Source organism: Garra rufa, unplaced genomic scaffold (genome assembly GCF_049309525.1).
Source record: "Garra rufa unplaced genomic scaffold, GarRuf1.0 hap1_unplaced_002, whole genome shotgun sequence".
In the NCBI taxonomy this organism is placed as follows: domain Eukaryota; kingdom Metazoa; phylum Chordata; class Actinopteri; order Cypriniformes; family Cyprinidae; genus Garra; species Garra rufa.
The window spans coordinates 12150869-12177024 of NW_027394277.1; the positions used below are offsets into that span (position 1 = coordinate 12150869).

The 26156-nt window shown below is 35.2% G+C and overlaps 1 protein-coding gene across 1 annotated transcript in view; it reads right to left on the reverse strand.

Annotated features, from left to right (window-relative positions):
• Positions 1–6133: 6133 nt before the first annotated feature.
• The window catches only part of LOC141305358 (terminal nucleotidyltransferase 4A-like), a 23183-nt gene continuing 3160 nt past the window's right edge, over positions 6134–26156 (reverse strand). The window contains exons 3-10 of the mRNA XM_073832467.1: positions 21932–22060; positions 21483–21696; positions 17462–17588; positions 17270–17376; positions 13502–13683; positions 11835–11981; positions 11695–11748; positions 6134–8338 (exon numbers count right to left, since the gene is read on the reverse strand). Of these exons, the coding sequence (XP_073688568.1) occupies positions 8192–8338; positions 11695–11748; positions 11835–11981; positions 13502–13683; positions 17270–17376; positions 17462–17588; positions 21483–21696; positions 21932–22060 (1107 nt within the window). The 3' untranslated portion in view covers positions 6134–8191. The remainder of the gene's footprint in view (positions 8339–11694; positions 11749–11834; positions 11982–13501; positions 13684–17269; positions 17377–17461; positions 17589–21482; positions 21697–21931; positions 22061–26156) is intronic.

Below are 26156 nucleotides of genomic sequence, written 5' to 3' on the forward strand. Positions count from 1 at the left end.
ATGTGTAAAAATATTTTAATTTTTTTCAATTTGAATATACTACAAATACATTTTTAGTAGGGCTGTCAAATGATTAATCACAATTAATCATACACACACAAACATGTATAGATTTAAACAAATATTTATATCTATGAATAGTTTTACTTCTATTTAATTTAGGATTATAAATATTTTCTATATAAATCTAAAACATTTTTCATTAATATACATGTATGTGTGTGTATTTATATATACATAATAAATATACACAGTAAACACACATTTAGCATGTAAACATAAACTTGTATTTTGGATGTGATTAATCGTGATTAATCATTTGATAGCTCTAATTTTTAGATATTAATAATTGAGGGGTGCACAAGAATCAAAAACCATAATCAAAATTCATTTTCACTTAATCTTAAAATATCTTTACTTATTTGGAATTAATTTAAAAAAAGACAACAAACTTAACACTTACAGTGAGATTAGTAAAACGACAATAAACATTAAGATGTGATTGCACTTGATTAACATACAAGCTGTAAGAACACACGCACATATAGAAATAATTGTATTTATATAGAAAGGCTGAATTACTTGGTAAAAGACGACGATGTCGTTTATATAGCAAACACGGACTTTTACCATGGTAACTTCAGCCTTAAATATGTTAACAAGGCAGGTACGGATCGCTAACCACATTAATCCTCAAATATTAGCGGTTTTTATCTTTTAAAACCAACACTATTACAACTACATATATATATACTACGTATACATGTATACATTATTTTATAAATAATGTCAATAAATCATTTTTTGTCAACTAAATACCAAAAATCGCTGTTCTGTCCCTCTAACTCAATGTATTCCAATTGCCCGCTATGAACTTCCTGGAACTATTTGAGGGCTGCGTGTATCACGTGACGATCGAGCGTTTTGGACTTCCGTTGTCGCAACTCTTGCTGCGTCCCAATTCGCATACTATCCGTCCTAAATAGTATTCGAAAATAGAATTAGTATGTCCCAAATCGTAGTACGTTTAAAAAAGTATTCCAAAGATTCCCGGATGGTCTACTACTTAACTTCGGAATTCGAAGTGCGGATCAGTGCACACTCTAACGGCTAATATTGCCCAGAACACATTGCGCGGTGAACGAGGATTCGATTAGAACTACAAACACGCATAAAAAGTGTTAAAAAACTACAAACATGGAGGATATGCGCGACCAACGGACAGGTAGAGAAAGGGGTTTGAGTGATAAATAATCAGTGTGTAACCTGATAAAAAATATTTTTAAATGTTATCCGCGTTATATTTCATGTGCAGCAACATTATGAACTTTTATAATGATAGGTTTGGTCGTTAACGTTTAAATGCATAATTATGCAAACACAAGAGCAAAGTTCTCGGCATGAAAGACTCATGAAGGAACGTGCCTCTTCATTTCTCTCTAATATGGTAGGAAATTAAATTAAATGAAATGTAGATAGTGTTAACTGTGATGATTGACAGGGCAGTTTAAACAGTGACAGGATTAAGGTAACTAAGCAACAGAGCGTCCGTTAAAGACACAGTTATGACGAAGTAGTATGTCCCAAAGCTTGCCTACTATTCTGCTACATACTCAAAAGTATGTACTTTTTCTTCACAAAAAGAGTACATACTTTCAGGGCGTAGTATAAGTAGGCGAATTGGGACGCAGCACATCTCTCTGTATGGCTCTGGGTTGAGTCATCCTGCAGCCTGGCAACCAGCCCCCGCCGGCTGCTCATTGGCTGCAGCATCTTGTTTTTTTTGTTTTTTTTAGATATACAGTAGGCGCGCATTAAGATATGCACTGATAAGCAAATTTTCATTCATGAAATTGACATGGCTGCAAAAACATGCTGCAAAAAAGCTAAAACGTCTCTGCAGGTATCCATGGATTGCAAAAGCCCTACATGATGAAAGTAAAGCTTTATAGAGTAGATGAAGAGAGCGCAAGTTGCAGCAGCCGTTAGGACAGTTGAAAGTGCAGGCAGAAGTCGCGTGAAGAAGTCAGACCGGTCGAGGGCGAGGCACCGTGTTCAAAATAATACTTCTATAGCCTATGTATTAGGCTATATCAATTTATATGCATATGTACTTGTTAATAAAAATATGATTGGTTCATTAACTTCAGTTTGAAGTATAAAAATAGCCTAACGTTACTTCTATATTATATAAAATTATATGTATATGTAGGCTACTTATATTAATAAAAACATGATTGGTTCAGTCACTTTCGTTTGAAATTCGTTATCTTTATTATTCATTACAGCTCATTCAACAGCTTCGTTGCTAGCTCCAAAACGTCATTTTAGAACTAGTAAGGACGCTTGGGCTGTTAATAGCAAAATAATGCCGTTAATAATGAAGTTTAGACAGACCGACAGACAAGCAGACAGACGGAAAGAGTGAGGTAGAGAAACTAAGTGACTTTACCTCTCTCACGTCTGTGTCTCTCAAGGGTGACTGGCAGCATCATCTCTACTAACAGTTAAACTTTAAGTTCATTTTCTTCAAGACCACGCCGTTGTTACCTCGTGTGTGAGAGCTGTCATGTCGTTTTTAAGTTGTTAATCGTCAGAGCAGCGCTAACAACATTAGCGCGAGTGCAAACTGTAACGTTATGTGTGTGCTTCTGTGAGGTGAGTGAGAGAGGGCGAGAGAAATAGAGTTTGTGCTTTCCGTACATAATAAAACGTAATATATTGTGGAAAAAAACATGGAAATAATCTGTCGTTTTTATCCTGATGTTTACTGTATTTATTAGTTTGGCCAGTGTCATTGTGGGTTTTAGTTATTTTGCTGTTTTGGGCTGTAAGGACCTTTGAAATAACTGAAATCATATGGCGAAGTGATATAGACATGCACTGCGGTCTAAAGCTGCCTGGAACTACGTTCGCCGTGCGTTTCCCTGAATATAATGCACACCTCTAGAACGTTCGTCAGCCAATCAGATTCAAGCATTCAACGGCCCTGTAGTATATTATTTTAATGTATTATCTTAATTATGAACACTGGTTTGTAGTGCACATAGTTTTACTGTTACTGCATGTTGTTATTCTTCTCTCAATTTTTAAGCCAGATCAAAGAACTTATACCCCTGCTGAAAAAACCAGCATATGCTGGTTAGGTAGGTTTTGGTGCTGGGATGCTGGTTTTAGCTGGTTTATGCTGGTTAATGCTGGCCCTTTGCTGGTTTCTGCTGGTCATGTTGCTGGTCAAGGACCAACATAAACCAGCAAAGGACCAGCATAAACCAGCTAAAACCAGCATCCCAGCACCAAAGCATATGCTGTTTTTTTCAGCAGGGACTGTACTCTTTGGCCAGATCACATTAAATTTACAAATGGCCACGCCCGTTCTTATGGAAAAAATAAGATGGATATAGGCAGTCAATTGTCGCCCACAACTGGCGTAAGATAAAACCTGCAGAAAAAGGTACTTGAAAACAATTCAACCGCTTACATAGAGTAGTAAAGTGAAGTAAATACTATAATACACAAGTTTACTATAGTAAATTCTAAAGTTACAGTATTTACTACAGTGTGTTGTTGTCGTATAAGTTATAGGCCTGGTTTCACAGACATGGTTTACACTAAACCAGGATTAGGCCATTGTTCAATTAGGACATTTAAGTCTTTTTTTTTTTTTTTACTGGTGTGCATCTTGGGACAAAACGGCACTGATATATTTTAAGATCAATCAGTGCAAGATTCTTTCAGCTGAAACGTTTAAGACTTACATTTTAGTCTAGGACTAGGCTTAAGCCTTGTCTGTGAAACCAGGGGAAAGTGTAGTAAATACTATAATATACTACAGTATATTTTAAGTTACTACAGTAAATAGGCCTACTAGTTTACTAGTCAAGTCAAGTCACTTTTATTTATATAGTGCTTTCAACAATACAGATTGTGTCAAAGCAACTGCACAGTATTTAAACAGCACAATAGTGTGTAAGTAACGCATTATTGTAAATAATCAATTTTCAGTTAAAGGCAGTTCATCAATGAATTCAGTGATATCATCGTCAGTTCAGTTCAAATAGTATACGATATCGCTGGAAAGTGTCCCCAACTAAGCAAGCCAGAGGCGACAGCGGCAAGGAACCAAAACTCCACAGGTGACAGAAATGGAGAAACCAGGCTCAGTCGGGGGACCAGTTCTCCTCTGGCCAGACGAAACCAGCAGTTTGTACCAATGTCCGATTGTAGAGAACTCATCAGGTTCCTGTGGTGTAGCGCCGATGGCCGTCTAGGTTGGCGAGGTCTTTAGTGACGATCCGTCTCTGGAGCTCATCTGGTTGACATTCAGGGCTATAGAAGTCATCTCCAGGTGGTGATCCATGATCTAAGCTGGGTACGGACTGGATCCGGGGGAATGCAGTGACCATCTGATCTGGATACACCTCGGAATAAGAATGAAACAGACTAATATTAGCGTAGATGCCATTCTTTTTACGATGCAACGGGTACATCAGGTGTTATGGGAAGTGTTTTCGGTTCCGGTTGACATAATTAATGCAGCCTAACAATCCTTTAACGGATTTGAATTATAGGAAGGTGTTAATGTTTTATGTGTAAGCCAGGTTAAAGAGATGTGTCTTTAATCTAGATTTAAACTGACAGAGTGTGTCTGCCTCCCGAACAGTGCTACAGTATTTTTTCATGTTAGGTTTATGTTAAGATGTTTTTTTGGTTATGGTTTGGTGCTACGTGAAAATGTGTTTTGTAGTTGTTATAAGCAATGTTTTAAAACAAACAAACAAAAAAATAGTCTAACATACATCACGTTGGGAATTTATGTAATTTTAGAATAAAACGATTTTGAATTTATGGATTTAAAAAGCTAATTGAGACTTTTAGATTTTGTTATACAATATGTGAAATTATAAAGTAAAGCTTTACAAAGCGTTTAACTATATGACTCATCCATGAATTTTATGCAAGTATAGCCACTGCTTTAAAACCCTAATTGGTTAAAGTCAATCATGAATTTAATCTCAAATTTTGGAAAATATCAGCATCTCTACCAAATAACATATTTTAGAGTCTAGAGTGCAGAGTCTGTGCTTCTGCATAAAACTGAGGTGTTTTTTTCCTGGAATCATAAAATATGAGCCATAAAAGTGTGATATATTAACTATGACAGTGGCTCTCAACCACAAACCACCTACACTTATGCATTTTTTTTTTTGTCTAAAGGATTAATACACAGTACCATTAAAAAAAAAAAAAAAAAACTACCATTTCACATGTCAGACATTACAGGGTAAAGGTAATAAAAGTTTTTTTTTTTTTTTAATTTATGCATGTAAACTTATCCTTGTGGTAGCTGCAGTCTTTATTAGCAAACAAGTAGAATTTGTCAGCTTGTTTTTCTCTTTAGGATTTAAGTAGTACAAACCGAACAGCTTTGACTTGTCATGAAGTGCAAGCCCACCATCTAGTGGTAAAACATCAGTAACAGCAACAATCCTTTTTTTTTTTTTTAATCTTTAAAATATATCTGCCATTAAAGGAGTAGCTCACTTTCAGAACAAAAATGTACAGACATCTTACTCACCCCCTTGTCATCCAAGATGTTCATGTCTTTCTTTCTTCAGTCATAAAGAAAGTGTTTCTTGAGGAAAACATTTCAGGATGGTGCCTGCAAGTTTAAACTCCCAAAATGCAGTTTAAATGCAGCTTCAAAGGGCACTAAACAATCCCAGCCGAGGAAAAAGGGTCTTAGATATTAGAATCTAGATAAACGATTGGTTATTTTCTTTAAAAAATACAATTGATATACTTTTTAAACTTGCCCTGTCTCAACTCTTGTGTATTCAAGTTCAATACAGTTAGGGTATGTCGAAAAACTCCCATATCACTTTCTCCTCCAAATTTAAAAAGATGCGTTTTTTTCAACAATTTCAAATTTTGCGCCAATGAACATCTTTGACGACATGGGGGTGAGTAAATTATCAGAAAATTGCGTTTTGGAAGGAGTAATTTACTCAATTTCGACTGAACAATTAAGAAACTGCAAGCATGGTTTTAAGACGTTTATTAAAAAATAAAATAGAAAAAAAAATTACATAAAAATATTGAAGGAAAACAAAAACAATTCCTCCGTCTGACCTCTTGGATGCTGGGCGACCACACTGAGGGCTTTCAGTATAAGGACCGACAAGGACTTCTTTTGGCCACTGTGACATAACAGACATCAGCAAAAAAAAAAAAAGGGGGGGGGGATTACATTTAAAATCCATCATTGAGATTCAATGAGGAGTGTCACACTGTATCTAGCAAGTACATCACAAATGTCAAACCATTACAGAGTGAAACACCTCCACCACCTTTCCAACACACCATTTTCCATTCAGACAAAGTAGGTCCTCATTTGAACCGAAGGAGGGGGAGAGAGTTGCCTCAATGTCTGACCCAGTTTGCAAAAGATGCTGGTTCTATCTGCTATTAGTTACATTTGCCCTATTGCATTGATAGGCAGGCGAGTCAAGAGTCACAAGGACAATCCATGGTCTCCATATCAGGTGCGTCACGTAAGTTTGTGGCAATCAAAGTCAGAGACCGCAAGACATGGTTGTAGTGTTGTAACAGCAGTAAAATAGTCCGGTTGATCGCCAAGAGGAACGCCAGACAAGACGTCCAGCGGTTTTCCCCATTAAAACAGACTGAACTTGCATACAGGGTGTACCTTGATGCGTCGCTCCCAGGCCTGACGAGATTTACAAGCAAACGGTCGTCGTGAGGGACACCGGAAGAGAGGTTTTCAAAACTCCACTTGCATAGTAACAATAACCTGTATGCCTGTGACGTTCTGAGAAACAGCAATACGGTTTTAGTGTGCCATATACAAACAGAACAACCAAAAAAAACAAAAAAAAAAAACAAACAAATACAATACAATACAGTACAGGAATAGGTAATTACCAAAAAGGCATATATTAGCGCAAGTACCGGGCAATAAATGCACGTCAAGATTCCATAAAGGAATCAAAATAAATTCCCTTTCTCCGCTAGTCTGATTCGGGTGCCCGTTCAGAAATCGAAAAGGTCCGATTAGGGCACCTTGCATAAAGCTGCACTGATCTGGAATCCGCTCGCACGTTCATTAGAGCTTCCCTAAAACATTTCACGTCTCACACTTACCTACAGCGATTTAAAAAGGACAGACACACACATACATAAACGAAAGCGCGTATTGACTAAGGGCTTGAGCGTTTTTCGATCCGTCAGTTCTCAATCCAAGTCCTAAAGCCTCACACATCTACAACCTTAAAGACGAACGAACGAGACGAATAAAAGCAACAGACGAGGTGCTGAAGCTCAACGCAAAGTGGGAAACGACGAGTTCTACTCATCCAGGTGCAATTTATGCCGAGAAAAGGGGAAGAGGGAATATAAACTCTCAAAAAACAGTTTAAAACAGACTTTTTCCCTTAAGGAGCCTGTCTGACAGGACCTGTAAACGATGAGCAAAATTAAAAACATTACAAAAATAAAAACGTTTGTACAAAACCAAATGCTAGACACAGAAACGAAAACAAAACATTTAAATATGTTTCCAGAGTGAACAAAAATACAAAAAGTTATTGCACGAAAAAAAAAAAGGTTGCGTGATGTGTACAGTTCAATACGGTGGGGGATCTCTGGAAGCATCTCAAGTGCAGGATTCGAAGCCAGCGTTACACAAAACATACACCCCGGCACAACAAACAAACAAACACTTGAAATCCACTGAATCCAGTTCGTCCCGTGTGAAGACCGAAAACGTGAAGACAAGAAACAACGGAGTATGAAAACACACACAAACAGACAAAAAGGAACATTTCGCCTTGTCAACTAGGACGTTGTGGAGAAGACGATCGAAGAAAGGAAAAAAAAAAAAGAAACGGTTCCTGTTTTCGAAGCTTCCTCGGGAAGATTGCACAGGTCAAAACAAAAACAAACAAGTTAACATGTACATGCACAGATTCAGTGGCAGACTGAACTTCTTAGCACCACCATCACCACAACTACTGAACGAGGAGCTGGGTTGCAAACGCTGGTCTCTCTGTGCTCACACCATCAGTAGGAGGGGCTCATTGAGTTCTCATCGTTTTAGGATGGGACCAGAGGGGGTGGAAAAGGAAGCGAGGAGTTGAGAGGGAGATTCTGGAGAGGAGGAGTGTTGGGTTTATCTGCTGACGCTGGTTGGGAGACTGTCCCTCTTCCTGCGGCGCCAGGTGTTGCGGTTGTACTGAATGTGGCCTCGGTTGGAAAGGACGGGACTGTGCACCACGGCCGGGTTGTGGAAGCCCTTCAGCGGGAACTTGGGACCTGTCTACAGGAGATAAGAGAAAACGGGGCGACTTAAGATGACGTAAAAGCTGATTTTAAATAGAAAATGTAAAACAAATGCTTATCATTCGAAAAACTGGGGACAGTACTTCTTTTGGAAAGTATTGTTTTTAATTCAGCAAGGATGCATTAAATTAACCAAAAGTGACAGCGAAGAGATTTATAATGTTGCGAAAGAACTATAGTTAAAAACAAACATTTAAATAGAAAAAATAAATAATTCAAATTGAAAAGTTGATCACTTCTCAATCTCTTATTATATTTTGCAATATAATGGATATTATTGTATATTTGATCAAATAAATGTGTCCTTGATTTAGAAAAGTTCAATAAAAAAAAAACATGAAAATATAAAATAAAACAGTAGTGTATAAATAATATTAAAAAGACTTTAAAATGTTTTGACATGCAATAAAAGCAAAACTTTGTTCTCCAAAGTCCAAACTACAAAAGGTTCCACAAAGAATTGCAAATAAATAATAAACAGAAATGAAAAATTAAAATAGAAAAGTTACTTTATTATTTCTTAGAAAATGTTTAATAAAAAAAAAAAACCATGAAAATATTAAAAAAACAGTAGTGTACATAGATTAATAATAATAATATTAAAGAGATGTATTAAATGTTTTGACATGCAATAAAAGCAAAACTGTTCTCTAAACTACAAAAGGTTATACAAAGAATAGCAAATAAAAAAATTAAAAGTTAGTTAATTTATTATTTCTTAATATTGTATGAATAAAATTTCACAATATTGCTGATTTTATTGTATATTTGATCAAATAGATGCATGCTTGATGCAGAAAATGTTTCATTAAAAACAGTAGTGTATATTAAATAATAATAATAAAAACATTTTCTTAAATGTTTTGACATGCAATAAAAGCCAAATATTGCTCTTCAGACTACCAAAAAGAGTTCCATGAAAAATTGCAGATAAAAAAAAAATAAAGATAAACATTCGAAAGTTCTTAATATTTTAATGGATTATATTTCACAATATTTCTGATTTTATTGCATCTTTGATCAAATAAATGCATCCTTGATGATGCAGAAAATATTTTCATGTTTTTAATTAAGCATTAAAAAAATTATACTAACCCCAAACTTTTGAACAGTAGTGTACATAAAATAAATAAGACATTTCTTAAATGTTTTGACATTTAAACGCTGCTCTCTAGGGATGTAACAGTATCAAAACTTCACGGTACGGTAATACCTCGGTATGAATGACGGTATTTATTGAATCATTTACAGGAAAAACAAAACTAATGAAGAGACTCGAAAAAAGTGCCAGAAGTGTTTATTAAACAGTTTACATGAACACTGAACATATCAATGGCATACAAATTAGCCATCTATCTGTAAACTTTGAAACAGAAACTTAAATATTTCAATTTTAGTAACAAAAAATAATTAAAGCATGTAAAAAACAGTCAAATCAGTTTAGCTGAATGAGTTGTCTGAATCTAGTTGTCTGCTTGAAATAAGATTTTTTTTCTTACCCCATTGGCAGATTATTTAGCTTGTTTTAAACAAAAACTCACTTAATTTTGACTTGTTTTTACTAAAAACAAGACAATAATTTTTACTTGTCTAGAAAATCTTTCTTGATTTAAGAATTTTTAGATATTTTGGCTGGAAACAAGACAAAATTCTAAGTAAGAAAAGCATTTTATTTTTGTTGCAGTGCAGTAGGCTCTCATGCCTTTCTTTCGCATTAAATCTTTATTAAAAACAATCCTTTAAAGAACTTTTCTACCTGGACAAGTGCATCTATTATGTTGCCTAGTTTAGCCTCTTTAAAACTGCACCTTATTTTAAACCTAGCCAAAAAGCCACGTGTTGACTGTGAAATTTATATGCATTTATGGTACATTTCCGTGTCAATCCATGTTCATTTTTACAGCGAACAACGCACTGTAACATTAATTCAGCGCATACAGCGCAGCAAAAAAAAAAAAAAAGACGCGGTGCCGAAACGATCGCTGCACTGCTGCAAAGGCACCGCTTCTAGGACGTACTGCCGGACAGCAACCGCGTGCAGTGTGAACGCTCTAATCCGTTAACATGGGTGCTGAAAAGAATACGTGACGCATACGCACTGCAGACGGAGCAGGTTCGACTATTTCCATCTCTTTTTCTTGCTGCTACAGTCTGTAGCGACAACAGACCATAAAGGATGATGGCCACGCCTGGGCTGATGGGAAATGTAGTTCCCGCTACCTCCCGTTCGCTCCATTCGCCTGAGCAAACTTTTCTCAGAAGACCTATTGTTTTATCGAGTCATGCGACCACGGTAGTATCGAAAAAATTTGTTATTGCGGTATGACGGTATTCACAATACCGTTACATCCCTACTGCTCTCCAAACTAAAGGTTGCATAAAAAAAAATCCAAATAAATAAAAAAATAGAGATAAGAAATGAAACAAATAGAAAAGTTATTTCCTTAATACTGTATTAATTTCACAATATTACTATTTTTATTGGATTTTTCGTAAAATAATTGGATCCTTGATGCGGTTTCATTAAAAACATGAAAAAAAAAAAAAAATCCATGGAGATTTACATAGAAAATTGCAAAAATATATATAAATAAAGAAATTAGAGTTGTGTTAAAAAAAAAAAAAAAAAAAAAAAAAAAAAAACACGTCATTGTGTGCCATTTTTTTAGTACGGGCTTTTTTTTTTTTTAAAAGACTTTTATTATGAAAAGTGTAATCTGAATTTTCCAGTATGTTTTTCTAGTATTGAAACCCTTGAACTGAATTATTGATTCTGATTTGATATACAGTAGTCAACATTTGAAGTGGATCAAGTTTTAAAGGAAGGTCTTTAATGGACTTTATTTTACTTCAAATGTTGACTACTATAATTGAGCATTCATTTTCTTCACCTTCAAATGTATAGTTCACCCTAAAATTAAAATGGTCATTTTCTCACCACCATGTTGTCCCAAACCTGTATGACTCTGTCTTTTGTGGGTGTACAAAAGATGATATTTTAAGATCCCATTGACTCTAACTGAATAGTCAAAAAAATAACAAAACGATGAAACGAACAGGTTTGAAACAACACGAGGGTAAGTTAATGTTGACAAATGTAATTTTGCAGTGTACCGTCCCTTTATTTTCTCATTAAACTTGACTGTGAAGTCTTGATGGAGGGAAAGTCGGGCTCACTGTCAAGATACACACAGCATGTAGAGGAGAGCACAAGCGGGACACACTGCCTACCTTGGGATGGTGATGGGGACTGGGTAGAGGGCTGGGGGGAGCTGGGGGGACTGCAGGGGGGGGCATGTGGAAGTATGGGGGTGGTCCATCTGCCATACACACCTGTCTGCCAGGTAGAGCGTGGACAGAAAGATTGCCTGGGATTGATATTCTCGCCTGGAGAAACAGACAGAGAGGCAGTCACCCAACCATCAAAGCAGCATCATCATCATAGTTAGCTTATATCCAAAACAGAGCCTCACCTGGGTGGCCGGAGGCATGGTGAGTGCTGCCGTGATGCCGACTTTGCCCGCGGCCATCTGAAGCGCTGTTGGGAGGGGACCTGGTGCCATAATCTGGAGAGGGAAGGGGGCTACAGGTGGAGCGACATACGGTGTGGAGTCAGAGTCCTGAAGGAGCAGAAGTCAAATATGTGAGAGAAAATGACAATCTTAGGAATAATAACCCAGTGAAAGCCTTATATGAAATATTAATATGGCGGAAAAAAAATAAAATTCTGAGCTTGTAATGCAAATCAGTGAGATCTTTATAACAGCATAAGACTACATGCATACACTACCAGTCAAAAGTTTTTGAACAGTAAGATTTAAGAGTTTTTTTTTTTTTTTTAAAGAAGTCTCTTCTGCTCACCAAGCATGCACTTATTTGACCTAAGGTAGAGCAAAAGCAGTAACCTTTTATAATATTTTTACTATTTAAAATAACTTTCTATTTATAAATATTTTAAAATATAACTTATTCCTGTGATTTTAAAGCTGAATTTGTTGCATCATTAGTCCAGTCACATGATCTTTCAGAAATAATTCTAATAGTCTGATCTGCTCAAAAACATTATTATTAAAAATAGCAGAGTAGAATTTTTTTCAGGTTTCTTTGATGAATAGAATGTTCAGAACAGCATTTATCAGAAATAGAATTGTTTTGTTACATGTCTTTCTTACATAAATGTCTTTATCAATTTGGATCAATTTAAAGCATCCTTGATAACTAATTAACTAGTACATTAACAAGCTAAATTACTAACTAACAAATAAATCAATAACTAACTAACTAACTAAATATTTATTTATTAAGGTTTCTTAATTATATCAGATAAATGCTGATCTTTGTATCTTTCTACTTAAAGAATCCTGGAAAAAAAAGTTCAACTGTTTTAAATATTGATAATGATAATAAATGTTTGTTTTTTGAGCAACAAATCAGAATTTCAGAATGATTTCTGAAGGATCATGTGACCATGTGGAATAATGATGCTAAAAATGCAGCTTTGAAATGAGGAATAAACTGGATTTTAAAATATACTCAAAAAGAAAGCAGTTACTTTAAATAGTAAAAATATTACGGTTCAAAAACTTTTGACTGCTAGCGCAAATCAGTTGTCACTCTATCTCTTCAAAACATAATGGTTAAAGTTGGGTCAAAACAATGCAATATATTATTTGAGAGATGAACAAATAATGTTCCTCAGAAGCCCGATACATATTTAATACTCATTTTAATATTATTTTTATAAAAAACACAAGTCATAGATAACCGAATAAACCCAAGTTGTTTTAGTTCAATAAATATTCTTAGGTCAAAGACAAAAAAAAAAAAAAAGTTTAATATGGTTTCATTACATAAATGTCTTGACTTTGACCCTCATTTTTAAATGTCACCAATAATATTACAATTATTCTTACATTTTCTTTATAAAAATAATTAGATTTCACAGCTAAAAGACACATGAACCACAACCTAAAGACAAACCTTTTTATCATTAGAATGAAAGGCATTTTACTTCCTAAAAAAAAAAAACAAACAAACAAAAAAACAACAACTATATTTGGCCTAACAATTTTGAATATTAAGTAAAATGCTGTACGTATATGGGGTTAAAGTATGGACATGGATGAAGGGCGATGCTTACGATATCGCTGCCTGACAGCGAGGACGCAGAAGAGGCGGAGGAGTGCTGTTGAGGGCTGGAGAGGGACATGGGGGAGTCTGTGCTGTGAGGGGACACAGAGTCCCTCTGCTGCTGGTCCTCCACACCTACACCCAGCAGTGTGCCTGTCTCCACCTGCTCCACTGAGTCTTTATGAGATGGACCTGCATGAAAAAGACACCAAAACAAGTTACGCCAAATCAGAGCAGGCTACATCTGAAAATGGTGAAACCGCTAATGGACTATCAAAGCAGACTGAGGAGTCACAAACTCCATTTCTAAACTAATCTACCAAGCGTCAGCTTAATAAAACACATTAATCAGTGTCAAAGTTAAGAATAAGATGTGTGAAAGAGATAAAGTGCTGTTGAGGAGAACACTTTCTCACTTCAAACACATTCATAATCAATGCACTGCAGTCTGCAAGGACGTAGAGGACAAAATGCAAGGGTTTACCAAAGTGACACTCCATTACCGCAATCAAAAGTTTGTCGGCATTTGTTGACCAATGAAATGTTATGCCTTCATCTGACAAAATAGCCCAGTTTTAATTTCTTCGTATTACTTGTATTCATTGTTAATTTCTCATTTCTCCAAAATCTAGACATGGTTCTTAACCATCATTCTGGGCCCACTAGGGGGCCTCATAAAATTTTAAAGTGAAGTTCAAAGCAATAAAATTAGCCAAACAAATACATTTTAACATTTACACTACCAGTCAAAGGTTTTTGAATACTCCCTTATGCTCACCAAGCCTGCATTTAATTGATCCAAAGTAGAGCATTTTGAAATATTTTTTCCTTTTAAAATAACCGTTTTCTATTTGAATATATTTTAAAATATAATTTATTTCTGTGATCTAGGGCTGGACGATATGGCAAAAATTTATATCACGATATATTTCTTAATTTCGGTCGATACGATATAATTCCGAAATCGATATGGACAATATTAAAAAGCCTCAGGAAAAAACTGCTGAGGACACACACAATGGATGTCTGTACCTACAAATGTCTGCAAACTGAATTTGCAAAGTCTATAATACACCCAGGTTCCTCCTATTAAAATTATATAAAACATTTAAAAAAAAAAAAAAAAAAATAAGGTTCACTTTTTATTTTTATTTAGCCTTTACAAACAAGAAATGTGAAATAAACTATCACATAAATAAAACTCTCAGACTCAGCTTATTAACAATAATATATTTCCATTTAAACTAGAGCAGGCTGATTATTCATATAAATTTAAACAAACAAACTGCTTCAGCAGTTTTCAGATAAAGAAACAAAAAGAATAAAATAAATAAAGAGTGAGCAACAACAAAAACACATTGCTCTGGCCGGAACAGAAAAGGGGGAAAGAAATCATAATAAAAATTATGCCACTAGGCCAACTAATTATTAATCCTCTTCCAGAAAGGAGGTCAGGGCTCGCAAAATTTCTAAATCTCTGGTAGCCCTTCGGGCAGGTACTCTTCAGATTTTGGTAGCCCGAAAATTATTTTAACTAGCCCAAAAAACAAAAAACAAAACTTAAATTTAGAAAATTAGGAGTCTAAATGTCAATCAAAAATATTTTCAATACACTAATATCAACAAATATCAAGGAATGAATTTTATTTCACTATTTACAGTGTATGCGGAATTTTTAAATATCAATTTGAGGCAATTTATGACCCTTTTTAAGAGCTGCACATGTAAAATGAACAGTATGAGTGGGGTTGGACGATGTACGGTATTAAGCCATAAAATTACATGATTTACAGTTCAGATACAGGTTTTTCACAAAAAAAAAATCTTATAAAATGGCATTTCAGCTAGGGCTGTCGCGGTTAAGGAATTTCCCTTGCGGTAATTTTGAGTGGCTCAGTAGCGCGGTATGCGGTATTACCGCCATATATATATATGTATATATATAAAATTGTGTGTAGGCTGTTACAATGTAAGGTGTAAGGTCGTATTCAGAAATCAATAAACCGAAACCAAATCGCGTTGATACATGAAGTGAAGTAAACAGTACTTACATAGAAACCTAGCCAGAAAGAAATGCAAATTTTGAAGAAAAATGTCAGACATACTTAGAGGCTTTGCATCTGAAATCTTCGTATATAACAGTTAGCGCGCACCCGATCGAGTCTGACTGGACAAGAGACTTTCTGTCAGTATTTCACCTGCGTGTTTTAGGCGAGCTGTCAGTCACTGCAGTTTCATTGTTACACCACAAGATGGAGGCAAGAGACTATCTTTGAGTAAGTCTTTAAACCGTTCATTCAACTGCACGTTCAAAAACGCTTATTTATTCAAAGAGAGACGTAATGAAAAACGATGTTGAAATCATTTTAACTTTAATCGCCACTTTTAAAGGCTCAGCTGACCAGCAGAGCATCGATGTTAAGACAGAGATTTCACTTTCCTTGGTCATGACAAGCTAGTTTCACATACATACCCGACTCGATCTGAAAGACAGACGCAGGTAATCGCACATGCTCAGTCGATCTCTCTCTCATTCGCTGTCTGTTTAGGCTTGTTAAGTGCACATCTACTGAGCCTCATAATAAACACATTATGTTATCATTACTAACTTATTACTAATTTAATATTCAGCACACAGGCATTAAGTGAGAAAGGCAAATCCTTAGGAAAAAAGAAAACAGGCAAATATCGCGGTTGCTGCGGTTGTTGCATTCCTCTGCGGTTATGCACGTCAATAGCGCGGTATTGCGATTATCGCGACAGCCCTAATTTCAGCCTTTATACCATTAAAAGGAATAAATCAAGTATATAATGTATTATATTTATTTAAAACATAAATATAACTGTCTTAATTGTTGAGATTTTTAGAAAGCACATTAACTTCTTTCACATTTACAACTCTGTGTTTGCTGCATAAAAAACATTGGTTGAGATTTGCAATAATCTGACTAAAAACAGCTGAAAATGTGGACCTGCATATTCATTCTGTCACTAGGTGGCGCTTTAGGAGCGCTGAAATATTACGGTTTCCCTAGTAACGGCTGTACACAAAGCAGCATTAACGCAGTTTTATCAGGCATGAAACGAAAACGCCAAAGATACGTTTCTTGAGGACAGTCGGCTCCCTTCAGATACATTCATATAAAGACATCAGTGCCGCGTTTTGACTTTGAAACGTGCAGCGTGCATATTTATTCATTTACATCATTGCCTCTTAAAGTTTAATCCAGCCCTATCGCGATTGTTTATTTAACGTTTATTTAACGTTTATTTAAGTCAAAGCCTTTTTGAAAATCTATTTGAAGCGGCCAGCGCTGATATTATGGCGAGTATTTGCATGAACCGTGTATAACTTACCAATGGCAGAGTTTATCCGAACTTAAAAAGCCGAGCCACTTCCACACCACTGAATTAGTCTTTCCTCTCTTATCAACCATTTCATCTGCCTTCTTTCTTGTGGAAGCTTGTTCATCCACATCTGTATTGCGGTCAGGGATACTCATTTTGTAGCTAAAAACTTCCCGCAACGGAGCTTAACCAACTACTGCTGAGCGCTAGCAGCCTGTCTCTGATGTACGTCATCACGCAATTCAGTTTTGCTCTTTCTGACGGCTGAGCACTGAACGTCATTCAGTGACAAATGCTAATGTAAAAAATTATATATACACATTTGCATGCATATATATATATATATATATATATATATATATATATATAAAATTCACTTTGTATCTGCAGTCGTAAAATTGTGAGAAAGTGTCTTCATATTAAGACGTACCTGGGTTCCTCTCAATGCGGGCGTTGTGTCTGCCACCCCACTTCTTTATGATCCACTCCCTGTAGTCGATGACTTCCTGGGTGACTTTAATTATGCGGCCCAAAGTGCTGAGGGGACAAGATGAACAGCAAATTAAATCAAGCGTTGGAGAGAATTAGAGTGAAGGTGCTTGTATGCAGATGAGAGCTGTACCTGTCACTGTCTTTGTTGGGGTAAGAACGTGCGAGAGGTGAGACGGCGTGACCTAGTATTATATACGCATAGTCAAAAGCCTCCTTCACCTGCATGGCACCGTAAGAGCTTCTGCCCACATCATTACCTAAACAATCAAGAAAAAAAAAAAAAACACTGTTTAACATTGCAACATTAAGGTTCTGTTATAATTCTGTGGTGTTAATAAATATTATTTTTATGCTAAAGTAACAGATTGCTTTGTATAAGTCAACATATTTTTAGTTTTCATGAACACTATTAGTGATGCATTATAAAAAGCAATGTGTTTTTGTATTCAGCATGTCAAACTTTGCTTTTCTAAAACAATTTTCCCAAAAATGAGTTTCACGGTGTAACAAATACAGTTCTTAATGGCTAACTAAACAACTTTCCGTAAATTACTTTCAGTATTGCTTTCATCAAATTACTTTTATTGCCTAAAAGCAAATAACAGCAAGAACAAACATCCCATTTGCTTAAGCAAATTGCAAAAGTGTCTCTCCAATGGCTCCATTTGAAAACCTAGTGAGCTGCCAACCTAGAAAGCATCTTAAAGCATCATAGACAAAGTTATTGATGTTAAGTCTGTGCTAAAACACAGGCAGCTTGCCTTTTTAGATTGTTTTGGTCAAATATGGAGTCAAGGAAAAAGCAATATAAGAATGTATCAAGGAGAGCTCAGTGACCAAAGCACTTGAAAGAATATAAATCATCGCATACCATAATGCAGCATTCTAAAACTATGAATTAAAGGGAGGGTTCACCCAAATCCATCATTAATTACGCACTCTCATGTTGTTTCAAATCTGTAAGACATTTGTTCATCTTCAAAACACAAATTAAGACATTTGATGAATTTCGAAAGCTTTCCTCTACAGACAGCAACTCAACTGACAAGTTTAAGGCCAAAAAAGGTAGTAAGGACATCGTTAAAGGTGTCATATAATGCGATTTCATGTTTCTGCAAAGTTGCAAAGAATTGCGTCTCAAACCCAAAGAGAAACAGTTATATAAAAGACTCAGCTATGCCTTTCTTAAAAGGCTCACTCAAACACACACTTGAGGTTTTCAGCCAATCACAACGCACTGAATGTCTGTCTAAGAGCACACTGCACTTATCAGAATGATGAACCTTGCAAAAATCACTGCGTTTCAGAAAGGCAGGGCAAAGAGGAGCAATGTTATTTTTAGCAACAAAGCACCCCTTTAACCCTTAAATGCATATCTCCAGTCTTTAGTGACCCGGGACATCATTCACTACACTCTCCCTCCTTCATTTTTTAAAAAGTTAGACATTAACATTCTTAGCATTTCTCAATCTATTCATTATAAACAATATAACAAATAAACAAATAAATAAATAATAAAAATGTAAAAGAATGTCTGTTTTCTGTTTAATGTTTTATATAGAAAAATGTATAGGGTCGCTAGAGACCGGAGTTACGTAAATGTGTAAGTATATTTTTTCTGTGCAAAAATATTCAAATATCTGATGACTCAATACATGCAATTCATATTTATTCCTCAAGGTGGCACTGTTTAATAGACAATAATGAAATAATGCTTCACTCGCAATTACCGCAAACATAAAACAAATGAATATCATCAGCAAAAATTGAACTAGTTTGAATAATACTGCAGAGCAATTACTGTATGCAATATACTGTATTCTGACTTTATAACACTTTATAAACTAAGGGTTAATATCACACAATTCTAAGAACAACAATCTGAATAGCGAAATTCAAACTCGCATTTGTGAGAACTTCTAGTTTTTATCTAGCATTTCTAACCATTTCTTGCAATTACGAGTTTATATCATGCATTTCTGAAAAAAAAAAAAAAAAAAAAAAAAATTCAGGCACGCAAGTTTATATTCCACTATTCTGACTTTACGAATCGCAATTGCACGTTTATCTCTCACAATTCTAAGACAAAAATCCAAACTCGCATTGAGAATTTCGAGTCATGGTGGATGTGGTGAATAAGGTGCCAGCGACCAACTATTGATTGTGAAGTCACTGAAAAAGGTAGTTTTGCGAATATGGTTGAGATCAAAAATATAAGCCTGATGCTGAATGTACTGTGGAAGTGCGCTCTGAGGATGACAGCGATGGTAAAATCATCTGCTCAAAACAAACCCTTCTAAGTTTCAAAAGGTAATGAAATATGCTTTATTTTATTCTTCTGTAATTGTTCTTAAAATATCAAGAGAGTTTTTTGCTAATGCAGCAGTTAAGAGATCCATCCGTGCTGGATATATAGGTCCGGGTCACTAAAGACCAGAATATGTAATAATGATTGTATTTCGATTAATTGCACAGCGCTACCAGTTTCGATTAAGATTTCCGCTTCAAATGATCATGAAAATACAGTAATCGAGATAAAACGATTGCGGCCCATTATGCCCCTTTCCAGTGGTGCACTTTCGTTCCTCCATAAAAGCCTAATTTCACAGGCAAATCAGCAAAATCATGTAACGTGACTTTCATAAAACGGGAAGTGCTTGATTTAATAATGTTTCTTTGATGTTGTGTTTTTAAAAGCACGAAAGAACACTTGTGCTGTTCTGTGTATGCGCTTGGAGATGGAGCAGAACACGGACATGTAAAGTTATCTTTTAGCCCAAGGTGCGCGCCTAAACGGTCAAATACACGCAAAAATATTTCAAAATGAGGCGCTTGGTGATTATTCATGTAAACCCTTGTCAGTTATGGCTTAAATGATAAGCAGTTGAGAATGAAAATACGTGTGTAACAATATATTGGATACGTGTGGCCCTTAAAGCAGCAACAAATAAAATTCCTTCTGCCGTCTCTGTGGTTAATATTAATAAAACGTAAAAATACAAAGAGAAAAATCACTCACTGCTCTTGAATGATAGACTTTTTTAGTTTTAATAAAAAAAACAAAGCATGTTTAATTCTTACAGTGAAGATGCCATTTTATTTTACATTCAATTTCTGTAGTAGGCTGTTAGACTTGCATTAACGTATTAATTTGTATCTCTTTTTTTTCAGTTCTATTGCCATCTTTAAATTAATAACTAATAAAGTTTTAGACCCAGTCATTATCATGTTAAATAACCGTGATTCCAATATTGACCAAAATAATCATGATTATGATTTTTGCCAAAATCGAGCAGCCCTACTGCAGAGCAATTACTGTATGCAATATACTGTATTCTGACTTTATAACTCACAATTCTGAGTTCATATCTCACAATTTAAAAAAAAAAAAAAAATCTGAATAGCGAAATTCAAACTCCCATTTGTGAGAATTTCAAGTTTTATCTAGCAATTCTAATTTTATTTCTTGCAATTGCGAGTTTATATTATGCATTTGAAAAAAAAAAAAAAAATCAGGCATGAAAGTTCCACTATTCTGACTTCATAAAATTGCAATTGCATGTTTATCTCACAATTCAGAGAGAAAAAAGAAAAAAAAAGAATTGAGTCATGGTGGATGTGGTGAAAAAGGTGCCAGCGACCAAACTGTTGATTCTGAAGTCACTGAAAAAGGTAGTTTTGCGAATATGGTTGAGATCAAAAATATAAGCCCGATGCTGAATGTACTGTGGAAGTGCGCTCTGAGGATGACAGCGATGGTAAAATCATCTGCTCAAATCAAACCCTTCTAAGTTTCAAAAGGTAATGAAATATGCTTTATTTTATTCTTCTGTAATTGTTCTTAAAATATCAAGAGAGTTTTTGCTACTGCAGCAGTTAAGAGATCTATCCGTGCTGGATATATAGGTCACTAAAGACCAGAATATGTAATAAATGCATGAATGTTTTACCAATCGTTAAGGACTAAAATAGCCCATTAAAATGGTACTGTTCTGGGCCTTGAACGTGTCAGCTGTGTTGCTGTTTATGCAGGCTCAAAAAGGTTCTCGAATTTCATCAAAAAGTATCTTAATTTGTGTTCTGAAGATGAACAAAAGTCTTACAGGTTTGGAACGACTTGAAGGTGAGCAATTAAACAGCTTGAAACGTACCTGGAAGAAGAGGGTCCTCAATACAGAGCATGGAGGGCCTGTAGCCATTACTCATGGCCTTCATGATATCCTCTTTAGCCATATAAGCGCCGCCATTCTTTATCCTGATGCCAGTCTTCAGGTAGTTAAAGTGTCTTCCATACAGCTCGAAGAACTCGATGAGCAGAATGCCAAGGTTCATGTTGGGATTCCTAGCATCAATTCTTGGGTGTAACTGCGGGTGTAAGCCAACAAAACAACAGGCAAGATGAGACAGAGTCCCTTTATTTGTTTGGTACAGTGATTTATGAAATAACTGTGGCTGACAGACATACAAAGATAGTAAAATATGCTTGACAAGTAATGACATCTCTCTAAATGAGACAAGACCAAGTTATTTATATTATGAAATACTCTAACTCTTGGTTTGCATGTCGTGACAGTTTTCAGACTGGCTGCTAATGTTGCACCTGCAAGAAGCTGATGACCATCAGGATGAGACTGTAGGAGCTGATTCCTCCTGTGAAGACTTCATTAAGGTCTCGCTGCAGCAGGAACTGTTTCAGCACTAAGATTAAATAAGGCAGCACGGTATACTTCTGTGTGGGAGAACAAAAGCAGGTATCTTAGACTTTTGTACATCAAATAAAGGCTTCATTTACACTAGGCATTAAAAGCCATCTCAATAGCAGCTCCATTTAACACTTGAAGAATCACAGCAAGGTTCTTTTTTTTATGAACATTTTTTTTCTGTCTCATTACATACTGATATAAGAAACGTCGAAAGCATTATGTGAAGCCTTGTGCATGTATGTGCCTAAAACATGGGAATTACATGCATGGTTGTCTTTTACTGGAGATAATATCCAGCTGTTCAGAAGCAGCAGAAATATTTACATGAGGTAAAGTGTTATGATAACTGGGGACAGGCCAATAAATCTTACATTCCTCCACCATGCAAGATCGACACAGTCTTAAAGGTTTTAGTTGGGTGTCATTCACTATTGGAACGTTTAAGTCATCCTGGGAAGTTCGCATTTATGAGCTGGGAGTCAATTACGATGTCTGTGTTCAAGACACTTTAGTTAGAGCAAGATTAATGCAAAAATCAAGACTTAAATTTTCTCTAAATGTAAAAAAAAAAAAAAAAGCAAGCACATTTTAACTCAAAGGGGTTGACAAGTTAGAGAAACTCTGCTATAAAGTAAAAAATAAATTCAATTAAATTATTTAATCTAATAAAAACTGGACTATATCACCCAATATTTGTGTGTGTCAATGCATTATGTTTATTAGATTAAGGTGAGAACAACCAACAGCAGTGTTGGGGAAAGTCACTTTTAAAAGTAATGCATTATAATATTGAGTTACTCCCTAAAACAGTAACTAATTACTTTTTATGGAAAGTAATGTGTTACGGTACTTTTGCGTTACTTTTTAAATCTGGGCAGGGCTTCCTTGTTTGTTTTTAATATAAAAAGTTCTATTTTTGGCAAATCATGTAAAAGCAATTTCACACCAAAAGCCTCAGGCTTAGAGAAAAGTAAATTCACGTCTGTACAGTAGACCGCAGAAGAAAAAAAAAAAAAAAAAAAAAAAAAGTCGTCAGCAATAAAAAAGGAAAACAAATGTTAGATTATCTTGAGTCATTTTTGCTTTTTAGTATGGATGAATTGAATCATTGAACGGTCGGCAACAAAGACATCGGTTAATAAAATGGGATTAAATACATAAAGGATATTTGTATTATTTAACATTTAATTATTGCAGGTTTGCGTTGAATTTCACTGTTTTTATTCATTTTGAAGAATACTGTATCTGTTTTTTGTAAGTACATTTTTTTTTTTTTTTTTTGCATGTTCACATTTATTCTAGAACTAAAGTAACATCTTACTCACAATTTCTCTCAACATGGGGACAGGAGAGCTTTTAATCAAAAAAGTAGAAAGTAGAAACTGGCACTTATTTGAAAAAGTAACTTAGTGCATTTTTCTTAATTGACAAGAAAATATCTACTTTACTAGTTACTTGGGAAAAGTAATATTATTACGTAACTTGCGTTACTTGTAATGTGTTACCCCCAACACTGCCCAACAGTATTGAAATTAAATGCAAATTGAGTCCCACTGCGCTTCATGTAAGGCATTAGTTAGTCTCCTCACTGACAAAGTTTTAATTCACTTAGGATGCTGTATTAGAAGACAGCTGTCTATGTAGACAGTAGAGAGCAAATAGCCCAGTGGTTCATATTTACAAGTTGGGAAGTTGTAATTACAACATCAGGTGTGTTCAAGTCACTTTGGTCAGAGCAAGGTGGCAATGTACAAAAAAAAAATAAAAATAAAAAATAAAAATAAAATATATATATATAATAATAATAATAATAATAATAATAATAATAATATTATTAGCAAGATTTAACTCCACTTCTACAAAGTGATAAAGAATGTGCATGAGGTGTGTTTTTGCTTTTTTAACTTATGAAGGTGCTGTAAATTTAATAGTTATATGCCACTGTAATTGTACAATACTATCCTATATTATTTAAGCCCTAAGCTTTTCAGTTTCCCCACTTGCAATTACTTTGTTCATAGAGTTCATGTTCAAGCTCATAAATACTATCTTTCGGACATGAATTGAATGCCCAATAATAACTGCTTGGATTGTTTCACATTGATAGGGCCCAATGACTTCCGCAATGCAGAAAACATGGGCTGAGTCACAGAATCCAGTCCTAAAAATGTATTTTACTGTATAATGCCGACTGTCACAGAATTTGCCAAATTTTGGATAAATAAATAAAAAGTACGTACCACTTATATCAAAATGCGATATAAATTAGCGTCTGTGAGTATTAAGCCACCAAAATAATATTTAAATATGAAGGCAGCTTGTTCTGCGCGCTTCTGTGTGAATGAATGGTGCACAAGTGTTTTCAGCTTCAATATAGGAGTACATGAACACAAACCTCTAGAGCTACATTGAGAGTCAATTCATGAGCATTTTCGGTTTCTTTTGAGAAAAACTATCGGCATATTAAATACAAACAGAAACAAAGGTCTTCACAGCAACCCATCAAAATAAAAGTATGGTATAACTTGAAGAAACTGTGACAAAAATATTTTACTTAATTTAATTTTACTATAATTGGTTACCCTGGAAATCCAGAGATCTCGCGAGAGCACAATTTGAATTGTCTCTGCAAGACACTCTGGCCTCGAGCAATGATGCATGTTACTGCAATACGTAAGCAATTCTGGGAACCAATCAAATCGGTGTATCTGATGTAGGCGGGCCAGAGGCGAGCTAAGCTGATGACGACAGCGCTGCGACGTACGGAATCATTTAGTAAACATTGAAAGAGATCTATTCTACAGATGAAAATCAGTTGTTTGAAACGGCTTTGGCCGCTACAAAAGAGGAACAGAAAGCCGCGCTCGAATCGTTCCTTTGCAAGAAGGACGTTTTTGCTGTTTTGCCGACTGGATACGGCAAGAGTTTAATCTATCAGTTAGCTCCGCTGGTAGTTAAGCGTATGGGGCGACCATGAAGGGGAACAAATCAGAACCGGGCAATGCCAGATAGCATTCGGCAGTCTCGAGTCCTGGCTGTTAAAAAAGAAGTGGTGATAAATGTTATCGAACAAGGTCTACCGGGACAACCTGATCGGGATTGTGGTGGATGAGGTCCATCTCATTTACAAATGGTAAAAGTCACTTGGTAAACTTACTGTAACGAAAAACGGAACTATTCAATAGTAATACAGTAGCCTAACTTGAACAGGACGATATGTCTCGCTGCTGAATGAAACGCTAGTGCTGGCGTCTATCCACATATTAGTTGATAGTTAATGAATAGTTTGATCGGACCTAATTGTTTTAATGAGATTGATTCGGCTGTCGTAATTAATAGTTATTAATCTTGTCACATTGTTTGTGTTATAACATTGAAATCCACTCTTATATGTTCACCGTCGCTCTGGATACGTCACACCATGTATTGTTGTGATTGGTCTGGAGTTATCCAATTGCGTGCAGTGAGAATTTCAAATGCATGCTTGATGCTGCCCCTCGAGTTAGGTCCTTTTCATCGCTTGAGGCCAGACCCATAATCTTAATAGATTAGGGTCTGGATTTTTCCAGGCTAATTATTGGTAGTACTATCATTACATTAAGTAATATTTTCCAGAAAAAAAAAAGAAAAAAAAAAAAAACCCAGAAAACACAGTATTTATAAATGTATATAAAAATAATTTAGATTTTTTTTTTTTATTATTTAATTTAGAGATGCTTTTATTAAAGTTTATTGAAGCCATTAAAATGAGATCCAGAAAATTAAATGTAAAACAGAATTTAGTACAAATGAAACTGAATTTGAGGAGGAAAAAAAAAAAAAAAAAAATCATAGGGCCTTAATTTTTGGTAAACTTTTAAATTGTTAAATTGTTTTAATTATCAAATAGTTTTAATGGTTAAATAAAATAAAAAAATACTAAAAAGCAAATGTCTAATTAATTGAAATCATGGGAAAAAAAAAAAAAAAAAAAAAGGAATCCTGAAAAAATTAAAGTGGAAAAAAATGGAATTGGAAGAAAAAAAACAAAAAACAATTTTGGAAAAAATAAAACTGATTTCATAGGGCTCTATATTTGTATTAATGACCAATATTAGGATGATAAGTCCCACATCTAATCAG